General features: G+C 39.6%; 1 protein-coding gene across 1 annotated transcript in view; it reads right to left on the reverse strand.

Annotated features, from left to right (window-relative positions):
* Positions 1 to 12,085, reverse strand: part of LOC117938908 (lysine-specific demethylase RSBN1L-like) — a 34,187-nt gene extending 22,102 nt beyond the window's left edge. The window contains exons 1-2 of the mRNA XM_034863879.1: positions 11,398 to 12,085; positions 4,457 to 4,612 (exon numbers count right to left, since the gene is read on the reverse strand). Coding sequence (XP_034719770.1) covers positions 4,457 to 4,612; positions 11,398 to 12,007 — 766 coding nt within the window. The 5' untranslated portion in view covers positions 12,008 to 12,085. The remainder of the gene's footprint in view (positions 1 to 4,456; positions 4,613 to 11,397) is intronic.
* Between the last annotated feature and the right edge of the window lie 1,014 nt (positions 12,086 to 13,099).

The following is a 13,099-nucleotide window of genomic DNA, read 5'->3' on the forward strand; positions in this document are numbered from 1 at the left end:
AGAGAGAGAGAGAGAGAGAGAGAGAGAGAGAGAGAGAGAGAGACCGACATTACGTCACAGTGCTTGGCAAATAATTCACTACTGTTGAAAGGCTGACAATGAAACTCGCCACCACATTCATAAATGGGACAAAAGGTAAAACAAAAGTGTATCCACAACAGAGCCTGACTGATACACCTGTAGGCCAGTGGCCTTCCACATAACTGGTTGTATTGGTTTACAAGATGGCCGTTATCTACACAGGACTTCTAGAACTTAAATTTTATAGGCAACATTGTTATGATTTTTTTTGTACTTGTATTTTCTTATTTCAAGATTTCAGAATCAAAATTGTATTTTTCTTTGTACAGTGGACATGAAAAGTCTACATACCCCTGTTAAAATGCCAGGTTTTGTGATGTAAAAAAATTTGACAAAGATAAAGAATGTCAGAACTATTTCCACTTTTAATGTGACCTATAATGTGAAAAAATTAATTGAAAAACTAAATGAAATCTTCGAGGTTGAACAATAAAAAAATAAAAACCTTACAATAACCTGGTTGCATAGGTATGCACACCCTCTTGTTACTGGGGATGTGGCTGTGTTCAAAATGAACCAATCATATTCAAACTCATTTTAATTAGAAATCATTACACACCTGACACACAGGCCCTCATTTAAAGTGACTCTGATTAATCACAAATAAAGTTAAAGGAGAATTCCGGTCGATTTTAACATGTGGCTCTGTTTTTTTTTTTTTTAAATGTGTAGTGCTGTCAGTAGCGAGATAAATGAAAACAATCGTTGCTGTCTACACTGTGTTATCCTCCTGCTAGAGTTAGCACCTAACGGGCTTAAACAGGGCAAGTTTTAAACGTGTTTTTAGCCTCTAAACATGCTCAAAATGTAATTACCAGTGCCTAACCATGTGCAGTTATTCCTTCCTAATGAACACAGTGAATTTGACTGCAGTAGATGTGACAAAGGCATACAAGTTGTGTTAATTCAGCTACTGCACATACCTCTGTTTATTTCCTGTTTTCTGGTGAAGTCGATTGTCACATTTATGCCTTTCTGTCAAATCTACTGCTGTCAAATTCACTGTGTTCACTTGGAAGGAATAACTGCACATGGTTAGGCACTGGTAATGACATTTGGAGCCTGTGTAGAGGCAACAATCATGTTTAAAACTTGCCCTGTTTAAGCCTCTTTAGGCCTGTTGGGTACTAACTCCAGAATTCTCCTTTAAGATGTTCCAGAAGGTTTTTTCTGACATTACAGTCTGCAGAGAGCTTCCAAACCATCAGAGGGATCTCAACAGAGCAGCTACCAAGAACATGGACGTCCCTCCAAAATTGATGAAAAGATGAGAAGAAAACTGCTCAAGGATGCTTCCAAGAGGCTTCCGGCAACATTTAAAGAGCTGCCGTAATTTCTGGAAAGTAATGGCCGTGTGCTACGTGTGACAACAATCTCCCGTATTCTTTATATGAACGGGCTTTGGGGTAGGGTGGCAAGACGGAAGCCATTTCTTACAAATGATCCCAACTGAAGTTTGCAAAAACAAACATCGAGTCTGCCAAAAGCATGTGGAAAAATGTGTTATGGTCTGATGAAACCAAGGTTGAATTTTTTAGCCATAATTCCAAAAGATAGTTTTGGCGCAAAAACAACACTGCACATCAGCCAAAGAGCACCATACCCACAGTGAAGCATGGTGGTGGCAGCATCATGCTCTCGGGCTGTTTTTCTTCAGCTGGAACCCGGGCCTTAGTTAGGGTGGAGGGGATTATGAACAGTTCCAAATACCAGGCAATATTGGCACAAAACCTTCTGGCTTCCGTTAGAGAGCTGAAGATGAAGAGGAAGTTCACCTTTCAGCATGACAACAACCCAAAGCACACATCCCAATCCACAAAAGCGTGGCTTCACTAAAAGAAGATTAACATTTTGGAATGGCCCCGCCAGAGCCCAGACCTGAACCCAACTGAACATCTGTGAGGTGATTTTAAGAGGGATGAACACAGGAGATGTCCTTGCAATAGGACAGATTTGGAGCACTTTTGCTAAGAAGAGTGGGCAAATTTTGCCACGTCAAGATGTGCCACGCTAACAGACTCCTATCAAATAGTCAGCCTATTGTGTCAACAGTGCCTAATAAAATCAAATGGGGCTTCAACAAAGTATTCGTTTAAGGGTCTGCACACTTGTGCAACCAGGTTAGTGTACGTTCTTATTTCCCCCTCAAAGATTTCAGTTTGTTTTTCCAATTGAATTGTTTATGTAATAGGTCACATTAAAGGGTGGAAAAAGTTCTGACATGATTTATCTTTTTCTCATATTTTTTTTTTTTTTTACATTACAAAAACCGGCCAATTTAACAGGGGTGTGTAGACATTTTATATCCACTGTGGTTCATCCATGGTTAACTCACAATAGAGTATACTGCTCAAAATGTATACTATGCTGTTTTGTAAATTTGTTCATCAGGAAAATGGCTTGCCTCAGTACATGCCATACATTTGTTACAATTATTTATTCCGATATTTTAAAGAGGTTCAGTTCCCAAAAATATTGTAGCGTTTAAAAATGGAATATCTACCAATTCTTTGTTGCTATTGGTCACAACAACCAAATATTAGTCACACAGTAAAGAGATATAAGGACATTTAGGGATGCGACTCGCAGTTGTTTTCCTCATGTGTCGTTTATTTCCTCAATGACTATTATTAATTATTAATTTAGTCTATAAAATGCAAGAAAATAGTGAAAAAAAATACCATCACTCAAAGTCCAAAAAGTATTTAATCTACAATCATAACAAAAAAGGAAAAAAGCTCATTCAAATTTGCAAAACTAGGACCAGCAATGTTTTGACAAATTACTTTAATAGTTATTATTATTATTTATAATACTACTAATAATAATAATGAATAGTTAGTTATTTAATAGTTTAAAATTGCTCTGTCTATCAACTACGCGGTCAACTGACTCATCATTTCAGCACTAACTAGGGCTCGTTCTTGTTTCTTCCATCCCAGTCACTGTTATTGTTATGAGTCTTTTCATAATGTCATTCTTTCATTTATTTTGGTAAGAATCACATTAAAAATATTTTCCTAAACTAAAGTGAGAAAAATAGAGAGAGTGGCAATAGAAACATGGGTAGGCTACAATGACCGCAGCTTGTCACACAGCCAGTCCTGTTACAATCCTAGCTACCAGATGCACAATCCGCACACACACACACACACACACACGGTCAGACTAAATAAATCCTGAGCACAATTCTCCCTGTGCAGGAGCAGGTCAACCTAATGTTATATTCTCCAAGAAAAAAATGAAATAGTTACAACCAACGGCAACTCCACAGTATTAGCATATTCTCAACCCCCACTGGAAGGCTGAGTTGTGTATGCCGCTTGTATGTTACACATTTACTGATGATATACTGTACCACACCTGGTAAAACCGGGCCAGCGCCTTGCTCTTCCTAGCTACCGCGTTGACGGTGCTTGCTGTAGATCTGACGATGTTGAATGGACAAGAATTACCACACCCTCCTGCACAAAACAATCCACTGTCACAGCACCACTTTAAGCTTATGACATCATTCGATGTGACCTTTTTATTTGGTCTCTATTGAAGATTGATTATCATATGCTTAAATGAAAGGGGAGCTTCAAGCTATTGTGTGACAGACATGACCATGTGTAGAATGTGTAAAGTTCGTTTACAAATAAGCAAATTCAATTCTCGAGGCAGATTAGAAATAAAACAGGAACGTGGAAGATGTCCCACAGATGTCTCCTGTTTTATATCTCCTGGGATCGTCTAATAGAGCTGAGTCATGCCTACCAACAATGGGGGGGGGCCGTCCCCTTGAAGGATATATATACACACTCAGAGAATGAAAGACGTTTCCACACTGTACTAAATGTGCTCTGTGGAAATGCATTTTCTGCTAGTGTAATAAATACATAATAAAAGGCCAAACTTGGTTTTTCTCAACTCTTATTCGTTTCACTCTCAAAACACTCTGCTGCACAAGAAACTTCCACAACGCAGCCTGCAATAGGATATAACATTTTATGACTTATATTACTGCCAATTAGTTTTTATGACCTACAAATTCCCCAATATGCTGATGCCTTGAAAGGTTTCCAACACCATGCTACACTTCCATAACTTACTTTGATATCAATTGTATGGTCATTTAAAAGGATTCAAAAGGAAAAAGTTAGTTAAAACAATGAGCCAATTGACAGAAAATAACTGCTATTGCGATTTTGGTCAAGAATAAATGTACAAGCTCGATTTTTATGTCTATTATTTAGCAGAAATACCAAATATTCAAATACAAGAATTGGCTCCTTTCCATTTTATTAATGACTGAATCATTTTTGGTTTTGACGTTGGCCATATTTTCTAAAATGTTGGGGACCAAACAATTGTTATGCGTATTTTTAACTACCTTTAATCGGCTGCTTGACGTCTCCATTCTCCCTCTTGATCTGGTCGGTCACTTTGTGCTTCTGCTTCTCCTCCTTTTCCCTCTCTCTGTCTTTGACCCTCTTCTTCTCCCTCTCCTCCCGGTCTCTCTCTTTTGCCTTGTCCTTGATGGAGTGCTCTGTGGAAGTAGAGGTGAGGTTCTTTAGGTCTTGCTGTTAAAAACACATTAGCGCCCAGATTTACTTACTACACACATACTACACTTGGGAGCACACTCCATTGCCTTGGATTTCTTTCCTCTAGCCCCTTAACTAAACTCTTGCCAAGTGCTTCCCCTTGGCCATAACCCTTTTCTTAATCTTATCCTACTACAAAACGCTTGGCTTTTCCTTCCCTACTGCAACAAATCCACCTCTCCAGCAAGCCGGTACTCTTATCGCTCATTCTTCCTTCAGCACTGTAATGACCAATTCCCTTTAAGACTGCAGCGGTCACTCATAGATTTACATCTCAACGATACCGTATGTACCTCACTTTTCAAACTCATCTCTGTTTCCGTGCCTCTGCTAGCTTCAATATGCTCCTGTCTTAAAAGTCCTAACATCCCCCCTTTCTTTTTGACTCTTATTTTCTCTTCCAGTGCTTCTCTGTTTGACATTTGAATGATTTCAGCGTTGAGGGAATATTACAGATCAAGGAATTGGAGTGCACTCTAATGTTGCAATCATTGCAAATTGCCCCAGATGAGAGCATTAGTTTAAAATGTAAATATATCCAACACATACACCTTTCCAGTGCTGTCTGAAAAGCAGAGTATGTCTAAGTGCGGATGGGTGTAAATCATAATCTCCAGCAGAGCTCAGGAAACCTCCCCTTTCTTAAAACAACTTTCATTTGATCAAATCTTTTATAAATCTTCTCCTTTGATTCTTTATTTCCTTTAATTTCCCCTAAAGATATTTTAAAAAATATTCCCCCCAAAGTAGTTCTTTTGCAGATGCTTTCTTTCTTTTCCTTTGCAAAGAACTTTTTTTCTTTGAACTTAGTTGGATCCGTCTTTAAAAGGAAGCTGTGTTTTCAGACTGTTCACTCTCCTGTGGTCATGGGGAGTGGGAAAGTGAACACAGTGGGGTTTGACTCGCTGTTTGCAGGATCAAAGGAGAAAATGCTTTGAAAGTAAAAAAGGCTTAAAAGGAGCAGTATGAGAATTAGAGGCACATCAATACACTCTTTTCAATGATTATATTTAAATAAATACCATGGCATTTTGAAGTTTAGTGGGGTTTTAACATGCAGGTAGTCCTCCTCATTCCTTGTGGTTAATGGGAGGAACGCCAAGAATCTTAACAAAACATTTTCAAAACTGTGAAAAATAAATGCAGTAAAAATACCAGACACTGTAAACTGACTGTTGAAGAACAAGAAAAACAGCGTGTTTCAAAAACATCAATTTAGCTTAACAGAAAGCTGCCTACAAAGGAGGGCTCACTCAGCGCTTCTGCCAGATTTCTAAAAATAGGCCAGAGTGGTAACATTCATAAACCTTTCATTTAGAGGCAATGGGGGATAAATTAGCCCAGGTGGCTGACCGGGTCTGAAATCCACCGGAGAACATGCTGATTTTTCACAGCTTGAGAGAATAAAAAGGAGACCATCCCATGGCTTGAGGGTCACACATTGTTTTATCTAGTCAGTAACTTAAATGTAAAACAATGTTGAGTTTGTCAGGGCAACACTTTACAAAAGCAGACACAGGGTTTGCCCCCCAGGTGTTCAACCCAGTGGCAAGTGTCTTTTTCTTCTTCTGTTGTTTTTTTTTTTTTTAGTGACAAGGGCCCGGCTGGGGCCAGTTGCAGACTGATGGCGGCAGTAATGTAGAGCCCAATAGTTTCTGTGATAACAGACTCAAGGACAGATTCAACTTAGGCCAGGTGGGCCAGCCTTGCGATACAATGGGGGAAAACCTGAAATTAGAGAATAATGGGATTCATGCAACTGAAACTTCTTATGTATTTTCCCGATTTTGTTTCCTGACTTTCTTGCAGTGGCAGGTTTTGAAGGGGAACACAGCAGGTGGTTTTCACAGTGAGGATGATCACAGGAGAGAGAAAACACTTTGGAAGACAGAGGGCCAGAGGCAGACAGTTTGTACACTGGTCCCCAACTGCTATCCAACTCTCAGAACCGGGGAAGACAATCAGAAGTCCAGAAAATGGGGTAGCCACCTTTTGAAATTGTTTTGTTTTTAATGTAAATTTAAAAAACAAGCCTTCTCCAATCACCTGTCCTTAAAAATAACTATTAATTTATTACATTTAACCCATGTTAAACTGGAAAAGCATAGTGTTGTCACGCTGTCGCCCAGCCAGGTTTGAGTGTGTGTTAGCAATGTGATAAGACTGGCGATCTGTCAGTGTGATCTCTGCCTCTTGCCAAATGCATGCTGGGATACGCTGCAGCCCCGTGTGACCCTGAACAGGACAACCTAATAATAAAAAACTTCTATTTAGGCTATTCTATTCTGAGTATCGGGTATTATTATGTAATGTTATTTCTTGTAAATAATTAAATAGAATCAAGAAAATACTGTTTCCTAGGATTCTAAGAGTTTCAACGATTAGGCAGAAGAGCAGTCCCATGTTGGTAAAAGCCACCCAGTACTCTGTGTGCGTGTGCATATTTAAGGGTTAAAATGGTTACATTCCAAACATACTGTAGTAAGACAAATACCCCTTTAATGATCAGTCTGTCAGCTCAGCAGACACCTAATATTGAATTATTTTGAGATATTTTGGATCTTTAATTGGGAATCACTGTAACACTACAGGTAAACCCGCCCACTAGGAAAATACTGCCACTCCAAATGGTCAGTCCCCCCCCCCCCCCCCCCCCCCCCCCCCCCCCCCGCTGGTGTGGCAAATACATGCTTCACCATTCAAACTGATCTGGAAACAGTTTAGCAATAAGGTTCAAACAATCCGTCTATTGAACGGTTACTGCATACCCAGAGTTCTTGTAATTTTTGGGAGTGAACAAACGAGCCAGCCCACAGTAACTAAATTAGGTGCTGATTGCAGCCAATCTTCATTCACCTTTCCGCTGGCTGTACACGGCCACAGTCGAGTAGTCCCAGACACAGTCAGGCATTCTGTCGGCGTGCTGCGTTTACTGCACACAAATAACCTAATAACGGCGATTCAGACATGATTCACTAAAACCCAATAACCCATGTTTACATGAATTGTTCAATGGTCAGAATGCTGTCCAGAACAATGTGTGGCAAGGCAACCTATACGCCAATATGACACTGGAGTCATGAATAATCAGAGAACAGATGAATTTGATTGGTCCTCACTTTATTGTAGGTGTATGTGTTAAAAGAGGGGCCTACCTTTATGAAAGCTCCTATTAATTAAAAGTGTAGTTATGAACACAGAAGGTATGAATGCTGTATGAATTTTGTTGTGATTTATTTGACTTCAACCTCAATGTGAGTAGGATAATCTTTAATGAGAAATGCATTTGGTTAGAGTTAGAATACAGGACTGCACTGGGTGTCAACTACCGGTCAACTTGGTCTCAGTGAGGATTAAACCTGTGACCTTTGAGTTAGACAACTATTTATTTCACACTAAATCAGCCTGCCTAATGCAGTAATGTTTCCTTGTTCATTGTGCTTAGTCAGACTCATGTCTCATGTTTCAAGACCAAATGAAATCAGCTGTCACTTCTCCCTGGCATTTGCCTCGATCCAACAGCAACCCACAGCCAAATAATGCTGTGATGACGTGATACTCTTTTGATCCCTGTAGGAAAATGCTTCCCTTCCAATAAGTTCAGAGTACACTCCACTGAAAGCAGAAAAGTGTCTAACAAGAGGGCCAGCCAACAAAAACACATTTAATTTATTTGTTTTTTTTCTCCACATAACTATAAGCCTATGCCAAGTGCTGACTGCAGCTGTGTCACAGAGGCAAGGAAGAAGACTGACACGCAGTTACCAGCGTTTACAGGAAGATGCAGTTAAAAAAAGGAGCATTTAACTCCTTGAAACATTTTTGCTCAGGATTAATGTGCCATTTCCGGCAACTCTGCTCCGCAGTTATATACTTCCCCATCTAAAGATTTTGTCGTTTTAGGCCCCCTGAGCAAGTGAGACGGAGCAGGGACCCCTCATATATAATGTAAACAATAGAGCTGCATATTAAACTGGGCCTTAAAGATTTATCTTTATCAATAATATGTTGGATTTATGTTCATGTATATTTTCAGACAGACTCAGGATCCCCTGTTAAAGATCTCTGCCCTAGAGCAAACAAAGGTCCAGTGCTTACCTCAAGAGCACTTCCATAGGACTGTTGAAGGAGTGCTATTATTTATTGTTACTTTTGGATGCATCTAAATTTTCCCACGTTGAGCAAAATAAACATTGAAAACAAAATATCAGCACTGCATTAGTGTTCTTTTAAAAATTCTCGACATGCCTGCATACAATATTACATACAAGTAACATAATTAACATGAACGCTCAATAAAAATGTATTAACTGCATTAAAAAGACATGGTCTATCTAACATTCAAATTCTTTTTTAAATTGCGTCCTGATTCTGTGTAAAGACTAAACACCAGCCTCTTATCTGTTCTGAAATCCCTATGAAGCGTGCAAGCACATTAAACACAGCCTGTTTACAAGACTGTGTTTCTGATGGTGTGTTAGGGCTACAGGCCAGCAACACGTCTCGTTCTGGTGTTCCCCGACTGCAGTGACTGTTCAGAGCACATCAAGACCTCCTAAACTAAACCCAACTGGTAAAAGGGTGAGATCACTCTCACGCACATTTGCAATTGTCCACTCAGTACATCAGCTAGTGTCTATACTCACACACACACACACACACACACACGCGCACGCACACACACACACAAATAACCCTTGAACACAGCAAATGCGGGGATTTCGATGAATAGTGTAAAAATAATAAAAAGCCATGCACAAGGACCTGTACTGAGATGATGACAAATATGTCACCCAATCAGTCAACTTAATATAATATTTCTTCCCAAGGAACTAATAAAATCTATTTTATATAATAAGGTGACATCCTAGAACATATTTTTAATGTAATTAATGACCTCATGTTAATTATGACTATGGTGTTTTGAGCCACATGTTTGTTAATCATATGCAGCGTATTTCATAATGTAGGTCTGAAAAGAAAAGGCCTCCATTTATTTTCTTTTAATGTATTTTCTTTTTAGACCTACATATTGAAATATGCTGCATGTATAATTAAAGCATGTATGCAGATGTTTAGATATCACACATTTGTAGTAATTACGTAATAAGTTTATGTTTTGTCAGGTACTGAGATATTAATATTATAAAATGTTTACTAATACTGTAGATAGTTAAACTTGTAAGTGTCAAACTAAGATAATAAAAGAAAGTTATATGGCAATCGTACATGTATTTGTCCATGCAAAAAAGTGTTTAACCTGAGCCAGGCCATACAGCAAATACATATATTTATATTATATGAAATCGTTATAGGGAAGAAAAATTGTATTGGAACCGCTCTAAATCGTATTAAGCCCTGAATATTGCTTTTGGGATTTGGTGTCAAAATGTGTGTGTGTGTTCTTGTCTCTCCATTAACCAAGTGGTTCAATGTTACAGCCTGTACAACTGTAGAACATGGAGTAACAGCAAGCTGTGGAGCTCTGTCTGTTTCCGATCCAGCCTGAGGTTACAGAGGGGGGCGTGTTGCTCTACCAAAACAACACTTACCCTATAATGGCGGGCGGCAGTCATGTTGTTATGACAGCAGCGTGCAGTTTTAATGCATACACCGCTCCGAGAGAAATAAAACTCATAATATGGGCATTTATGTTGTAGAATGTCTAACAATTTACCTCATTCGTTACGCTGACATGACACAGATTAGAGCTTGCTTTTGCCGTTTAAAACATATAGATCGACTCGATTACATTACTGTAAACGGCTGTATGAATACAACACATTGTACTTAGTCGATTCGACGTAACTACGTAGCAATTCCGCAGTAGCACGAGAGCAGATGGTTGCAATGTTAACAGCTAGGACGCATAACTACTGCCCATACTAATGCCCGGGAACGCTAATGTGGAGCTCGAGGGTTCACAAGCGGGTGAATAGTGACGAAACCTGGCAGCCATAGCCCGTAGAAACATGGCCTTTTGGGTGTTGTAGACACTCAACTCGATGTTAACCTCTTTTATAATGTGCAATTATAAATAACAGTAACCCTCGAGAGGTCTGCAGGTTCGTATACAACATTTAGAAGCGCCCTTTAAGCAGTAGCTGGTCCGAAAACGGGACCGTCCAGACAAATCTGGAGTCAGACAACAGCACACTGGGGCCACATGTTCGTATCCCAAGTGGCTAATTCTACGATGAGCAAGTAACTTTAAACACGGGTAAAACTCTAGCCTACTTATTTCCGGATGAGATTTATTGCCAAAGTAAGTTTTCACTTCCATGGAATTTGCCTTGGTGTTGGGTGCATACAATAAACATATAACAGGGGAATAAACGATAGGGCAAAGTACTAAAACTGTCAAGAGCATTAAATAGTATAAGAATATTGCAATACTAATATGTAAAATACACTATACCAATTTGTACAATGTAACTGTTTTAGGAAGGAAAGGAAAGACGTACGTTTTGTGCAGGGAGTGCAAAAATATGAATCAGGGGGTGTGCAAAGGTTTACAGTATAACGTTGTCTAATATGCGCAATGGTCAGGGATAATAGTCCGGGATGTGTGTTAATGTAACGTGTAGTGACTGGGGGTGAGGGGTTACGAATCTTATATGGGATAATAAATGATACCATAATACATAAATAATATAATAAACACAACACAAACTTTATGAATTCGCCTCAAGTAACATTTAAATAAAACACACTGATGATGGCCTACCTTTAGGAGGCAGCATGACCTCCCCATTTTCTCTCTTCAATGCAAAAGTGTTATTAATTCGGCTGATATCGTTGTTGCCAACATTACTCCCGGGTCCGGAGGTCACCAATAGTTTATGTTTCTTTTTCTCCTCTCCGCCTCCTTTCTCCCTCTCTTTCCCTTGCTGCTTGTCTTTACTCGGTTTCCTGGGTTTTGAAGAGGAAGGCGCTTTGTGGAGGAAGAAATCGCTCTGTTTGAAGACTTTATGTGTGTTTGTTCCCCCGGTGGCAGACACCGGAGGGTTGTTGCTGCCCGTCTTAACCGGGCTGAAGGTGCTCAAGCCCGTGCTGCTGCCATAACTCTGCTGCTTCGTGGGCTGCTGGAGTTTCTCTTTGCCGCTACCGTTGCCTCCCACTCCTTCCCTGCTGAGTTTCCTGGGTTTAACGCTCCTCTCCTCGACTCGGACCTTCTTGGGCGGCGGCGGGTTAAAATCCCGGGAAGACTGAGAGCGGTTGTCAGAGGCTTCCTTCGCCTCGTTCGGCTTGATGAGCGGGCTTTTGTCGCAGGCGACCGCCGGGGCTACCGCAGTAGCAGCTCCGGTGAGGTGAGCAGAGCCTAGCGAGTCAGCCATCTTGAGGCTTCTCTCTCTATTTACTCTTTTCCCCCAACGGCCGCCGCTTCTATTTTTTGCGCGACTTGCAAGCAGGCAATGAAGGGGCGGGGTAGAATTTGATTGACAGGCAATCTGATGGAGGCGGGGTTTATGTTTTACTGACAGACAGGGAGGGAAAAACTAGAGGCGGTGCTTAGCAGCTGTATGCACTGTTAATGTACCTTGTAAAATAATAATGAGGAGCAAGACGTAATAAACTTAATAACCCAGTACAGACTCTGCCTTAGCTAACCCTGAAACGAAACATTATTTTCATTATTAATTATGTGTTAATTATTATTTGATAATTTATTTAGTCTACAAAATATCAGAACATTGTGGCTCCAGAGACTAAGTGATAATCATATAATATATATAAAAAAAATCGATTAATTTGCTATCTAATCCATTAATAGACTCTTTGTTCCAGCTCCTCAATTGGGTTTGTCTTTAGGTTTTAGACTGTTCAGCTCTAGTTAATTTAATAAAAACCCATTTAATTGTTTTCCTTGACCAAATAAATATTACAATAAAGCATATAATACATAATTCAAGATTTTGAGATATGACAAATCAGTATTTTTTTGTTTCACCACCTTTATAGTCAAAATGTTATAAGACGGTTTTACCCAAACATTGCTGCTTGGCAGCATCATAAGACACTGATGGTGGTTTTCTATTACAAATAGTTGACCATAAAGGTCAAATTGTGGAGTTTTCTTTCAGAATTATTGGGCTTACATCTCTTTTCTCCAGGGTTTGTTTAATCCGCTTTTTATTTTCTCTCCAGAACACAACCCTAAAAGACAGTACACTACCCACTAATGATTGACAGAATGTGTAGAGACGAGTGGTGTTGAGTATATCTGCTTGTTAAAAAATGGGAAATGTCCCATGACTTTATCACTCTCACACACTGGAACACATGATCAAAAAGCCTTGTGAATCCTCCGGAGCTGTTCTCGTTTTGATTTATTGACATGAAAACATTTATTGACATTGAAAACATTTTCAGACTGATTGGCTGAGCTGTCAGTGCAAGGCCTGCCAGTGAGTGAATACTAAACATGA

Source organism: Etheostoma cragini, chromosome 23 (genome assembly GCF_013103735.1).
Source record: "Etheostoma cragini isolate CJK2018 chromosome 23, CSU_Ecrag_1.0, whole genome shotgun sequence".
Classification (NCBI taxonomy): Eukaryota; Metazoa; Chordata; class Actinopteri; order Perciformes; family Percidae; genus Etheostoma; species Etheostoma cragini.